Below are 13940 nucleotides of genomic sequence, written 5' to 3' on the forward strand. Positions count from 1 at the left end.
CCACGCACACACACACACATATATTGCTTTCAATTTATTTAAAAGTATTTATCTTTTTATTTCTGCATGGAAAAAGAGAAATGAAAAAATTACGTAGTGACATCAACGTGATATTTTGACTGTATACAAAACAGTAGGACTGAATAGGAAAATGTATTGAGTATAAAAGTATTGCTTGATCGGGAGCTTGATTTAGAGCAGAAATACCCTTTTACATTGAATTTATGTTACTGTTTATTGAATGTCCCTCAATTTTTTGTACAATAATGTAACAGAGTAGAATTAATTACGACTTGATCACGTCGATAATTCTATTATAATAACAATATTAATTACAAAGGACGTGAGTGTAGTATGTGTATCATGTCCAAGGCATGACTTCAACCATGTCTCCTCTTTTTATCAATCGAATCGACTTCATGTTCAATAACAATTCGCAGAAACATAGAATGTTGATTTTCCAACAAGAAGATTATTAGGCATAAAACATAGCGAGATAAAGTAATCTAATATCCTGCCAATTCGGCGAACGTCGAGTCCATTTCGTCGGCCAACGACTTGTATCTGTCCTTGTTGATGCCCAATTCGTCTAAAATGCAAGATAATTTTTTTATTTCCATTTGAGACAAGAAATAATATTTATATACATTTAAATATTTTAAATATAACATATGGAACTTACCCTCGAGCCTATCAACCTCCTTCTGGAGTTTCTTGACGGTCTTCTCGGCGAACTCGGCGCGAGCTTCAGCCTCCTTCAATTTGACTGTCAAAGTCTTCAATTGGCGTTTGAATTCTTCGACTCGTTGATTAGCCTAAAAATAAAAATGAGCATTTAAATTGAATTTTAAATAGTTCATTTTCATTAATTATATATATATGTAATATTGATTGTTCATACTTAAGAATCATACATACCTTTTCTTCAGAGACCTCCAAAGATTTCAAACTGTTACCGACGACTTTCAATTCCTCTTCCAGCTCCATGATCTTGCTAAGAGAAAGCAGAAAATGGACAAGTTATAAAAATATGATTGGACTTGTTTTACTTGTTTAGGCGTTAAGTGAAATAATCTGGCACTTACGCTTCGCCGGATTTCACACGATCCTCTGCGACTTCGAGCTCGTCTTCAACGAAGGCCAGCTTGCGCGACACTTCATCAGATTTTCCATCAGCGTCTTCCGCGAGCAAGCGGGCCTCCTTCAATTGATTCGTCAATTGGTCCATTCTCTCCTCATCCTGTTGCGCACGGTTTTCCAATACTTTGCACATACTGCAATTGTATCATATTTCGTAATGTGGTATATGTAGATCGATTAAATTGTTTAATTACCGGCTAGACTCGTCGGCAGCCTGTGAAGCTTCAGTCAGCTTAGCGCTCGCGGTGTTCAGTCGTTCCTCCGAGCGCTCGAGATCCTCCTCGATAAGTTGGACTTTACGGTTAAGGGCAGCAACCTCAGATTCAGCCTAGAAAAATTGAATATACGAGGAAAATTCGTACAATATTGCTTTTTCTATTTTATCAATATTCAATAATATAAAACAAGAATGGGGAATAGTAACGTCATTACTTTTTATATCATTACTTTTTATAATAATGATTTGATAATGTCATAAAGAATTGCAACATCATTGCTAAATCATTATTATAGAAAATAACAGTAAAAAAATAACGATTTCCATCTCTAATATAAAATATGAAGCAATTAATGTATGTACAATAATGAACAGTATATTATACCGTTATTTTTAGTTCAGGAATATGTCCTCGCAATAATTGGCGTATGAAGGAACAACGTCTATTTAGGCGACGTAAATAAAAAAATATAATATATCCAACTGAAATGTCTATTTTTTAATAATTACTCCATTTTATTTACGGGATTTTAAAAGACATTTCTAATATTTTTAATTTTTAACATTTGTTTGTAAAAACAATTGATTTTATTATTGTATTGTACCTATCAACTCGACAAAAGAGAAAATAGTGCCACTGAAAGTGTACGTATTCCATAAATAAAATGGAGTAATTATTAAAAAATAGACATTTTAGCTGAATATATTATATTTTTTAAATATTTTGTTATTTATGTCGCCTAAATAGTTGTTTCTTCATACGCCAATTATTGCGAGGAATATTACTAAGGCCTCAGTGGTTTAAAGGCTTAGGATGAAAAATAATATTTTTCGCAATAAGAATTAATTATTTATAGATTTTAATATGTCACTCAGCACTATTAAGATCGTTCGAAGATGCGAAAAAAGCATCAAATTGTTAAATTGCTAATCAATTTAACTCGTGATATTACTGCGGTAGTTTAATATACAGTTAGCATTTGAAGAGCGAAAAATCATTTCGGCGCGTTTCGAAGGATTATATACGTATATAAATTCACACAGTATCGTACAAGCATTTAAGATCCAACAAATTTATATATTGTATTTACTTTATTTTTTCTGTAAACGCTTTAATTTTGAAGTTAAAAGAAAACACAAAATGGTCGCTAAAAGAAAATATATAGACAAAATGGATACTTTTTTAAATATTATGTGTTTTTTTTACTATTAATTCATCTCATTAGTCTGTTTATACGAGTGGAATGATTATAAAAAAAAATTTTATTAGATATTTAACATTTTACATGAAAATATAACAGTATAAAGTATAAAATATCTCGTAAATTAATAACTTTATCTTAATATTTTTATATGCGGAATAATCAGAGAATCACATTTTGTAATGAAAATCATATAATATATTTTAAAAAATGGCGGTACCGTTTCATATTACCTAAAACATTGATTTTCTCAGAAATTAAATTTATATATTTGCGGTCTCTTCAGACCGTATACTTTTATCTGAAACATTTTTCTATATTTCCCGAGATATTCGACTCATTTCAAAATAAGTCATACATAATAGGTCACCTATATACCTATACATATATAAAGCTTACATTGGTAAGAGATTTCTCACGATCTTCGAGATCCTTATTAGCCTGCTCAAGAGCTTGCTTGTTAGCTTCCAGATCGGCTTCAACTTGAGCTAATTTTTTCGTGAGATCCGCAACCTCCTCGAGAACCTTGTCTGCGCGTAAATTCGCCTCTTTCGCCTGCCCTTCGCAGGTGTCAGCTTTGTCCATAGCATTGTCTTTCTCAAGCTTCATCGCTTGCATTTTCTTCTTGATGACATCCATGATGGGGGCTTTGTTTCGCGGACCGTATCAACGAAATTACCGAGTTTGCTGAAAATACGAACATTCATATTATAAATTTCATCGTCGTTGAGACTACCGCGACCATTCGCGCTTTTACGTGACGATGGTATGCATTTTTTGAGCTCGACGGCTGCATTTCGGCTCTCCAAAAATATTCGTGCCGCGGGCACGGCTTGCGAGTCATCCAGCCCGACGTTCTGCAAAGCCATAATTCCGGTAGGTGATCGCAACGCGTAAGCACGAAGAGAAGCCACGCATCAGGGCGTCTACGGAAATAGCATCTACAGCCCGATTCTATAAATATATACGGAACGACGGTGGCAAAAGCTTCTGACGCCGCGCGGCGCAAGAACAGGCCAAAACGTAACGAGTGTAATCCAGAAGAACGAGCTTTACTTGGCCGCCACCGTCGACCGACATTCGATCTAACCGACGCGTATTAATAGCATTTTACAAAACTTCGGCGGGTCCTCCGCGATCGCGGCTTTCTCGCGCGAATTTTACGCTCACGAATAAAACTATTTCATCGCGATGCGCCTGTGATGACAATTATGTGATAAAATTGATGCGCGAGAATGTAATAAAATATTCAATGCCACGATGATATATCGCAATTTTACAAGAGAATATTATTATGCAAATTCGAATATAATGAATGTAATATTGTTCATGACATAGAATAAACAAATTTATAATCACCATGCGCAGATTCAAAACAGTGCTCAATATGTATGAAAAACATTAAAGCAGAAATATCGTTAAAAAGATAGATACATATGTGTAATATAATATGTTATATTGATTTTCAATATGTATAAAGCTATCTTTTCAATACCTGCTCGTCGCGTAAAATAAACATTATTCTCAACCAAGAACGGAAAAATCGAATTACTTTTACTTTATAAAATAAATTTTAAAATCACCGAATGAAATATAATCAAATTTATTATTTGAGCTTGTAACATCTGATCCCGAGATATTAATAACTTGAGAATCTCAGCTGTTGATTACATTTGTCATCTGATGTCAAAGTGATGCAATACTATATCTGTTATGTCTACCGAAAAAAAAAATTACGATTTTAAGTGTAGTCACGCGCCTACACTTTTACACGTAATTTCTTCGCTTTTGGTGAGCAAGTCGATCGATTTATCGTTATTATATAAAGAGTATTATTCGAGGGACATTATATTCAATAAAGTGTATGTAACGTAACAAATCAGCGCATGCACGCAGTTGACAATTACGAATACTACTTACGGCATTGCTTTATGTTAAGCCCGAAAGCAAATTCTTCAAGCGTTAGCAGAGCTGTTATTATTTGGCAGCGATTAGAAAGTCTCGCAAAGCTGTCCAGTTTCCAAGACATTGCGGGTCTTCGTGAAACGAATCTAGCTTCCTGTAAGAAGTTAAACGTCGTCTCCGTCGTCCAGTAAAAAAAAAAAGGGATAGAATATAAATCGGGTAGATACGCAAGCTAAAGCAGATCAAGACTATATTCCAAAACGTCATCTCCGAGGACAATTTTACTTGATGCAATATGGTATACGTTAACTGTACTATATGTATATTTGGATAAAATTTTCTTCAAAGAGGACGTTTCGAAATGTAAGTCTAAAATATAAATCGGGTAAGTACGCAAGCTATACAAATCCTAAGAGCGAAAATAAAAATTGGAGCGTAAATCAAATGTAAGAGACATGGCAACTTTTAGGAGGCGAAAATTGAGACGACGAAATGTGAAAGAGACTTCTATTACGTGTCATTGTTTCAATTTTCGCTTCCTAGAATTTTTATTTACGTTTCTCTTACTTCCCCTTATATTCGATTTACGCTTTGAGTTTTATTTTCGCCAGCGAATAGATTTACCGAAATGTCGATATGTTAGAAACACACGATAAATATTTGAGACGGCAGACGAACCACGCAGAGACGGGCTTCAATTTCGAGCACTACGTAACTATCGGCACTGCAATCGTTTACTGCAATTTTTTTTAAAGCACTTCCTCCTCTTCGGGAGTTTTTTCGCACATTTTAATAAACACTAGTATTTTAATAAACAAAGCGCGTGTTCCTCTCGTGATACTTTTCACTATCTCACTGCGACGATCGATCAACATCCGCACAAAGGGTTAACATCGTAAAGATGCTACTTACAGATGCGTGCTAAGTACCGACGAGTCGCTAAAATTCCAAGATTAAAGCTTCTTAAAAGTTCAAACGCTGTTGGTTAGTTCGGCACTATCGCGTCGGATTCGATTTATCCTGTCGTCGAGTGGACATTCCTGCTTTCCGTCGCCACTTCCATCGTTCTCCGTTCGCCAACGAGAGCTTGTTCCGCATCGCGCTGTCACGGGGGGTGTAAAAGCGTAGAAGACAGAGGGGTAGACAGTGAAAGAGGTAGACAGAGAAAGAAAGAGAAGCGAAGCGAAGCGTTTTCACTGCGGGAAAAGCGCGCTGTCGATGACAATGGTGGCACTTACCAAAAAACCCGAGCGATCGGAGCAGCGTGAGACGAGTATCTGAGCGGAGAAAAGTCTTCAGGCGAAAAGCGCGCGGCGGAAGGACGCGTGTCACGTAGCTTTAAGGTGGGGATCCCAAAAATGGCCCGCCGTGAACCCCCTCCCCCTCCCTGTAATAACGTTTATTTTCTGCTCTCGCATACGATCCGCGGACGATCTGTCGAGTCGCACCTTCCTCCGTCGCTGGAGCGCGGCATAGCATCGACCCAGCATCTGCGCTCCAGGGTTGCGACGGTGGACAGATCTCGTCTATCTCTCTCGCAAGGGAGGTAACTCTCAACGGAACCGTAGACGGAAAGTAAACGCCTTGGGAAGTGGCCGTTTCCGCGGAACGGGAGACTCGCGTACGAGTTTTTACGTGATTGTGAGATTTCCCTCGGCTGCTTTGCTAAATTAACCGCTCCAGATTCTCGTGCACACTTACTGATGATTGATACAAAGTTTAATCAGACAAAACCTTCGTCTTTCGCACAAGAAAATACGTATACGCAATGTTTCTGCAATTAAATAATTATATTTTAGGGAGAAACTTTAACGGAGAGAATATTTTGCTTCACAGAAGAGTATTCGTAGTGTTTTGCTTATAATTTACTTTTTTCATTTTTTTTTTTTATTATTATTTATAACCCATCTGTCGAACAAAGAATGCCACTTATAAGCACATTGTACAAGTGTTTAAAAATATTTACAAACGTTTAGGTATATATATATTTTTTTTATAAGGATTAACGTCGTAGAAGAAATATCTGCTCTCTCTCTCTCTCTCTCTCTCTCTCTCTCTCTCTCTCTCTCGCATTTCCTGTTTTATTTCCGTTTTGCATCTTTCGCTCGGTGAAATCATTTTTAGAGATCGCTTCGCTTTGCTACGTTCACCTGTTGCCAGACATTTGTCATCGTGAAAAAAATAAATCTTTATTTTAAGGCCGTCATTTGAAGTTCCCTAACTAGTTTTGTCGATAAAATGTACAATGAGAGACACAACTGCGCAGAGTTCGAATTTGAATAATTTCTTGATTTCACAATAAATTTGCGATCTTTGTTACGCGCAGTTACGTATGTACATGTATAATAATTCTGGGTTAACCCCTTACGGCACAGTATTACTGAATATAAGTGCTATAAGTTCCGATGGTTTATCAAAATTTATATTTCCCTCGAGACTTTATTGCGTCATTCCGCACGAGAAAGTATATATATATATATATTTCAATCTCAATAGAATTCTCGTGTTATTGCCGATAAAAATATTAAATTCTATATTTCTCCTTTAAAGAGGTAGGATTATACTTTAATATCTATTTTTACACTGTGTTGACACACTTGTTCTGTGAGTGCAACTTTTTACAATGAAGAAATGACTACGCAGTAAGGGATTAACATGAACAGCGTCGCTGTGTTACGTCTATTTCCTTGGACGTTTAACCAGCCGGTCAAAAATACTCTTAAAGATATTTCAGAGAGATCCTTGACTTCGAGATAATTATAGGAAGAAAATTGTTCTATTACTTTTGTGCTATTGACCTTATTAGAGGATTCAGGAGGATCATGCTACTTACGTTCCTTTTAGGAGTGTAAAAAGTGGTAGAAGTCATGAAAGGTGTCAGATAACGTTATAATATACCTAGCTTGAATTATAATGCGAGGAGCATAGAAATAGTATAACAAAATATATGAAATATTTATAAAACAGTTCCTTCCAACGATATTTGTGAAAATGTCTCATATTTCTTACGTTAACAACGTGTCTAATCGAAATTTCAAAATAATTATGTTCCCTAAGAGAAATTTAATGCGGGAATAATTAAATTGGTTAGTAATTAATTACTTAATTTTAAGTATTAAAAGCATTGTTGTTAATCTTTTCAATATATTCGAAGTAAGTAATTAATTATTAACCAATTTAATAGACATTAATTATAATATTAAATTTCTCTAACGGTTTTCCATGATTATCAATTTTTCCTCGCGTGACAACTGTGATAAATCAAGAACCAACACATTTTTCGATCGTCTGTGAAACAAATGTACCACAAAATTACAATAATTTCCGCTTATTTATAGTTGCGGCACTCGAATTTTTCACAAATAACGACGGAAGCGTTTGAACGAACGTAGTCGTGCATGGCCAAAGCCGTGCCTTATCACATATTTTCAATGTCACTTTCCCTATATGTACACGTGTGATTATAATCTAAGAAATACTTATAACTAGTTAAGACAGATTCTCGTGACACAGATGGATACATATTCTTAACGAAGTGGGCTCAAAGTTATTCTGTGCCATAAGACAGAGTGTCGTGTCATTTCCGAATCGTCGTCGTCGTCTCTTTTGCGCGAGGATCCTTTAATCCCGAAACACAATTTCTGGCTTATAAGCCTACACTAAGCCATTACCTAAGCTTTAAGTCTTAAGCCGTAAGAAACTGAAATAATCGATAGCTTTTCTCATGTTCGATTGTAATTTCTTACGGCTTGAGACTTAAGCTTAGGTAATAACTTATTGTCGAAAGCCTCTTAAGGCTTAAGCTAGAAACATATAAAAAATATAAGGCAATAAGACGTAAGCAGTAAGCGAATCGAGCAATCTCACAGTAGAGAACATAAAATGGTTGATTGGCCGATTCACTTACTACTTATGTCTTATTGTCTTACGTTTTTTAAATGTATTTCTGACTTTACTATACCTGTGTGTAGTAAACCTTAGGAAATTGACCAATCGCAGTCGATTATTTTTCTCATATTCGACTGTGATTAATTATTATTTCTTAAGGCTTAAGACTTAATATACCGTCTACACCTATTATGTTTTGGGACTTACAGAAATCCAGTATCAATTTAATACTAAAAAAGATAGTGATCGATTATTTATTTTCAGTATTACAAGCACTGTTGTTGAGTGCTTAATAATTAATCACTACCTTCCAGTATTAAATTTCTATATTTCTACGCGTCTTGTTACTCTATTTTTATATCTACTTAACGAACATACTACTCTCTAGGTTGGACGTCGATAGTGTACATTGAAATGTGTTGTGCACATTATTGCTACCTTAACTTTTGAATAAACAGCTCGTTACTCTCATATCTCATGGAATTGCTTCGCAAGTGACGGAGCTACGCGAAGCGTTCGACTTGTTTCACGTGGAGAGACATGCAACTTAATATATAATAGCGAAGACCCGATATTTCACAAGCTGCGCGCTTATATGAGCATGAATTAAATTTATGCGTACGACTGTCTACAAAATTATATATTATTTAATGTTAAGTAGAAAATGCTTCATGTAGGTATATATAGATAGTGTAGGTGTATAGATTTTCAGAATATTATTACGCAGGTAGCAGATATACGGTAGAATAATTATAATTCTCGGCAAGATTGTGTCGCGAAGTGTACGTTTTTAACGTACCTACATTTTGTAATCATTAAATTATAGGATTAGATACGTAGAGTGACGCAGATGAGGATTTATTTTATTTAAAGGATGAATATGTTATTTTGAGAACGAAAAAGCAGAGATGTATAAAGCCAGGTATTATCCTGTTTGGCAGTGAGAAATGCCTAGGACAATAATATATAGTATCGCTTAACTTTTGAATGCACATGGCGTTTCAATAAAATCTTTTATTATAAGAAGTTAACTTGCATAAATGTTTGAAAGGCTTTGTATTTAAAAATACTTTTATTAGAATATATTATTTATGACTTATCGATTTGTATTAAATTAGAATGTAATTAATAAATTATGTATATCATTGAATGTGCGAGATATCGTTGGATATTTTTATATATGCGTATTTGTATATATATTATAGGGGGTTAAAAAAATATTGTTTTATATATATATATTTTCTGCTTTTGCGTGCTTAAACAGAATATTGTTAAGCATTTGCTCTGATATGCATCTTACGTCAGTCTTAATTTATCTCTTGCCAAATCAAAATAGCCGGATGCATTCAAAAGTTAAATATTACAACGAGATCACGAATTGACGTCAACGGCGAAAGGAAACGTAAATGTCAATTTACGAGTAATCTAGTGTCGTATCAACGAGCGTTTGTTTATGTTAAACGCTGTTACGATAAACGTTATATTACGGGCTTGAATATACACGCGCATCGTCGACTGTGATTTGAAATAACCATTTTTCGATCTCATACTTGCATCGTATTATTTAGCCAGTATTCCTATTGCGGACTGCAATCAATCCCGTAGTAGTTATCTATGATTCCAGGTTTATTTTATCAGAAATTATTCCATTCTATCCGTAACATTAAAGCGCCATTTATCCCGATAAATGTCCAACAGTTTGACAATATCGTGATTAATAATATGCCAATCAAACATTATTGCCTCGAGCCTTTTGCTTTTGAGTTATCGCATTGAATTATCGAACCGGTTATCGTACCAGTTCTTCGCAAGCCTCCGAATTGAAATTTTCCAAACGCTTTCTCTTTATCGCACGCGTAAAACTATTTTATCGATAAATTTGCTGAATTCGCGATTTTATATATTTTTCTTCTTCAATCCGGCGTCTCTTCCCTTCACATTTGCGTCGATAACGAGAAATGAATTTTTTGCGCGGAACGCGGGCTCGTGAGTTAATCAGCTCAGCTATCGAACGAATCGAACTTTAATGAGCGTGACTCCGGAAGACGTCGTAACGCCTGGTAAAGCGATGCGTTGTCGGCGTCGCCGGCGCTGAAGCGGTGCCACAGCTTGTTGTCGGGATCCCAGGCTGAATTGGGCGGCCTGTATAATCGGGGAATGTGCCGACCGTCGCGAGTAATTCCAATAACGTAGCTGTTATTTCCTGAAATCGATTTAAAAGCATCTTAAACGTGCGATGTACAGTGATCGTGTAGCTAGGCGATACAGTTTATGATTATACCGTTTATGATTATATCATAATCTTACTTCGTCGCTTTAATCCTTCGTGTAGCACGTTTTTCTATTTAAACAGATTTTTGTGTGAAATCTTGCAATTCTTTTTGTTTTAGTTCGCTGATTATTACAAATCTGAAGTCAGATTAAAAAAATTCTAAATAGCAACTTCGGTATGGCTGCCATAAAAGAGTAAATTAGTGTAAGTCTGAATAAATATAAATCAGATATCACACGATATAAAGGGTTTTCAAATTGTTAACAGAAAGTTAAAGATGTAAGCTTCAATGTAAGAACAGGAATTTGAAAGAAATGCAAGAACAATCGAGTATGAAAAACATGTAAGATGAATATCTCAAGTTTATAAAACGTTTAAGAATTGTTATCTTTGTTTTAAAATCGTTTATTCAGGTCACTTTAGTGTTCCCTAACGAAGTCAAGCAACGCTTGGATACGCTACGGACTACGTTTAGATAGGTGAAACTCTGTGTGTGTGTGTGTGTGTGTGTGTGTGTGTGTGTGTGTGTGTGTGTTTGGAGAAATAGTCGTAAAATCGAATTTCTTTCCGCGAATACTTTTTTAATTGTTACTTTGTCATGTGTATTTAAGGATGTGTAATACTAATTAATAAAATTTATTTTATTCCAGTAATAAAACTGGATTAATTATACATAAAAAATATTTTACTAGAGTAAAAAAGTTATAAAATGGTTTTACATGCTGGTTTTATATAATGGTTTTAATTAATCATTATTTTTAATGTTTCCTACACCAACACTTCTAACTATTACTCAACGTTACGAAAAAACGTTTTTTTAACAGTTTAACGTTTTCTCAACGCTTTTCTTCTCAATCCTTTTGTTATTTGAGATTAATGTATCAGAAGAATGTTAAATCGGTTTCTTTAAATTGTAAGTAGTCATAAAAATAAAAAAAAAAGATTGAAGATATATTTCCCATTGCTACACAAAGGATTAAGCGCTGATAATTATCATTCTATTTTTATTGTTCATTAGGCGTGAAACAAAGATAGAAAGTGCTGAAAGCGTTGAAATCGATTCAGCGATTCAAAGTGAACGATCGTTGCAGTTATATACCGCAGGATTGGTAGAATTTGAAATTGCGACAATTACTACGGGATTAAAGGATCCTCTAAATAAGTAGCAATCGTAAAATGTAAAAGCGATAGGCAATTAGAAGCGTCAATTAACTATTGACCGTTTCTAATTAGCTGTTTGCGAATTACGTTTTGCGATTGTACACAGAGAGGTCTTTACTCTTAAGTCTTCAACATCGAGCTGGATTCGACATAAAATTTATATATACTTTTTTTCTATATTGTTTTAATAGCAATGTATTTAAAAGCAATTATATCAATATTTCATTTTGTGTATTCTGTTGTTAAATATTTACAACAAATTTGAACTTTTGGCACTTAAATTTAATGTAAAAGGAAACTTGGATTTTAATTTGGACAAATGCTTCAAGTGATATCATATTAATTACTTAAATCAGATTATTAAAATATATTTAAAATAAAAAGTAATAAATTGCTTTTAAAATATTAATAATTAATTAAATATAATGCTTTTGTAACTTCCACGGTTACTTTATGTACAAAAGCTGTACATTTATCTCTGTGTCCGGATCCATTGTTGGAATGTACGTTTCGCGAATATTACATTTCACTTCATCATGATGAGGAGCAGCCTGATACTTCTCAGTATTACTGATAAAGTGCAGGGTTAGGTAGTGATAAGTTAAAAAGATAAAAGTTAAGTTAAAAAGTTAAAAAGTTAATTAATTTTAACTTAACTTAGTTATAATTTAGACTCTTAACTTTTTAATTTTAATTAGTTACATTTTTATCCGTAACTATTAATTTTTTATTTAATTTTTTTGAAGTTAAGTCTCAGACATGATACGCGGTAATAGCTTAAAATGAAATTACAAATATTCTAGTGAATTTGTAATTTTCTTCACTTTTATAATTTTCATCTTATTTCAAATTACACAATCAACTCCCACATTCCAATCAGTCAGAAACCGTGTATTTTATTATATCTAATTTCTGATAGGTTGAAATCTATTATTCCTTATTATTAAAACATAACACATCTTCGACTCGAATGTGGGCTCACGTTGACCGACTGTTCAGTGTAGGAGGACTCATTTTCGATAACTTGCAAGAAAAATGTCTGACAAAAATTTCGAAAAATGGCTTTATTACTTATAATATTTATTACTATTTAATATATGAACAAAATATTCAAACAGTATACATAACAGTCTATGTAAACTGTATATATGAACAAAACAAAATGTAAATAGAATATAGAATATTTTCTAAATGAAGTGTACATATAATATTTGTCATTTCCGTCATTTGTAAGACTGAAACCCTGGAATCACGAAACAAAAAAATATAAAAAAACAAATTTAATTTTTACTTTTTCAATTACTTTTTTTTATTAATTTAACTTTTAATTCAATTAATTTCATTGTAAATTAACTTGTATCTTAACTAAGTTAAATTTTCAAGGTTGTTAACTTTAACTTAACTCTTAGTTAAAAAAAAAAAGTTAACTTACTCAACTCTGATGAAGTGAATTGCAATGTTTATGAAACATTGAAATTCTAATAAAGGATTTGAACATGGAGAAATCCACAAAACGTATAGCTTCTATATATTAATTATAACATATTTAATATGTTACTTCGGACAAATGCCTGGTTTTACTTTCTGTAAAAAAGTAATTACAATTTTTTATTGCAGAATCTTTCTACATATTTTTATTTACTTGAAGTCGGTGAAGTAAAATATTAAATTTGTTACAAAGTGCAAAGGGTTAACTTATAAATAAATGAGTTTGTCGGATATATTACGAATATTTTTCATGTAGAGATATTCTTGCCAAAAGAGAAAATATTTGTTAGAAAAACATATGTGAATAACTTGTACACAAGAAGATATTCCATGTAGGGGATGCTAAGGTGAAAGGTATCCCCTTTGCAAAATAATCCTTCAGTATTCAAGTCCATCACTGCGTAACCCTGTGCTTCTTATGGGAACATACGAGCATGGACGCAGCCACCTCCGCAACGAGATATCTCTGTAGAAAAATATATTTCTACTGATGGACTAACTCTTTTCACAGAAGAGTATTTTCTCCTTGGAAAAATATCCCTCTATTGCGAAAAATGTTGAAACGCGTGTTCATGGAATTGTAGTGTGAATTGAGTGTGATTATTCTCCCTATATGATGAGACGTATCTTTTTCATATAATACACACACTTATATATATATATATAT

At 33.8% G+C, this 13940-nt stretch overlaps 2 protein-coding genes across 4 annotated transcripts in view; both read right to left on the bottom strand.

The window, feature by feature from the left end:
• Positions 1 to 216: 216 nt before the first annotated feature.
• On the bottom strand, positions 217 to 5800 carry LOC108747113 (tropomyosin-1). The gene is made up of 7 exons (XM_018484382.1): positions 5703 to 5800; positions 2959 to 3246; positions 1335 to 1468; positions 1086 to 1274; positions 919 to 994; positions 683 to 815; positions 217 to 589 (listed from the first exon to the last, which is right to left on the bottom strand). Exons 2-7 carry the CDS (start codon positions 3196 to 3198, stop codon positions 507 to 509), a joined length of 855 nt encoding a protein of 284 aa, XP_018339884.1. The 5' UTR covers positions 3199 to 3246; positions 5703 to 5800; the 3' UTR covers positions 217 to 506.
• Positions 5801 to 9540: 3740 nt separating this feature from the next.
• Positions 9541 to 13940, bottom strand: part of LOC108747111 (potassium voltage-gated channel subfamily H member 8) — a 31120-nt gene continuing 26720 nt past the window's right edge. For all 3 annotated transcript variants that reach the window (XM_018484381.1, XM_018484380.1, XM_018484379.1), the window contains exon 15: positions 9541 to 10555. In XM_018484381.1, coding sequence (XP_018339883.1) covers positions 10353 to 10555 — 203 coding nt within the window. In that variant the 3' untranslated portion in view covers positions 9541 to 10352. The remainder of the gene's footprint in view (positions 10556 to 13940) is intronic.

The sequence above is a fragment of the Trachymyrmex septentrionalis genome, unplaced genomic scaffold, assembly GCF_001594115.1.
Source record: "Trachymyrmex septentrionalis isolate Tsep2-gDNA-1 unplaced genomic scaffold, Tsep1.0 scaffold191, whole genome shotgun sequence".
Lineage (NCBI taxonomy): Eukaryota > Metazoa > Arthropoda > Insecta > Hymenoptera > Formicidae > Trachymyrmex > Trachymyrmex septentrionalis.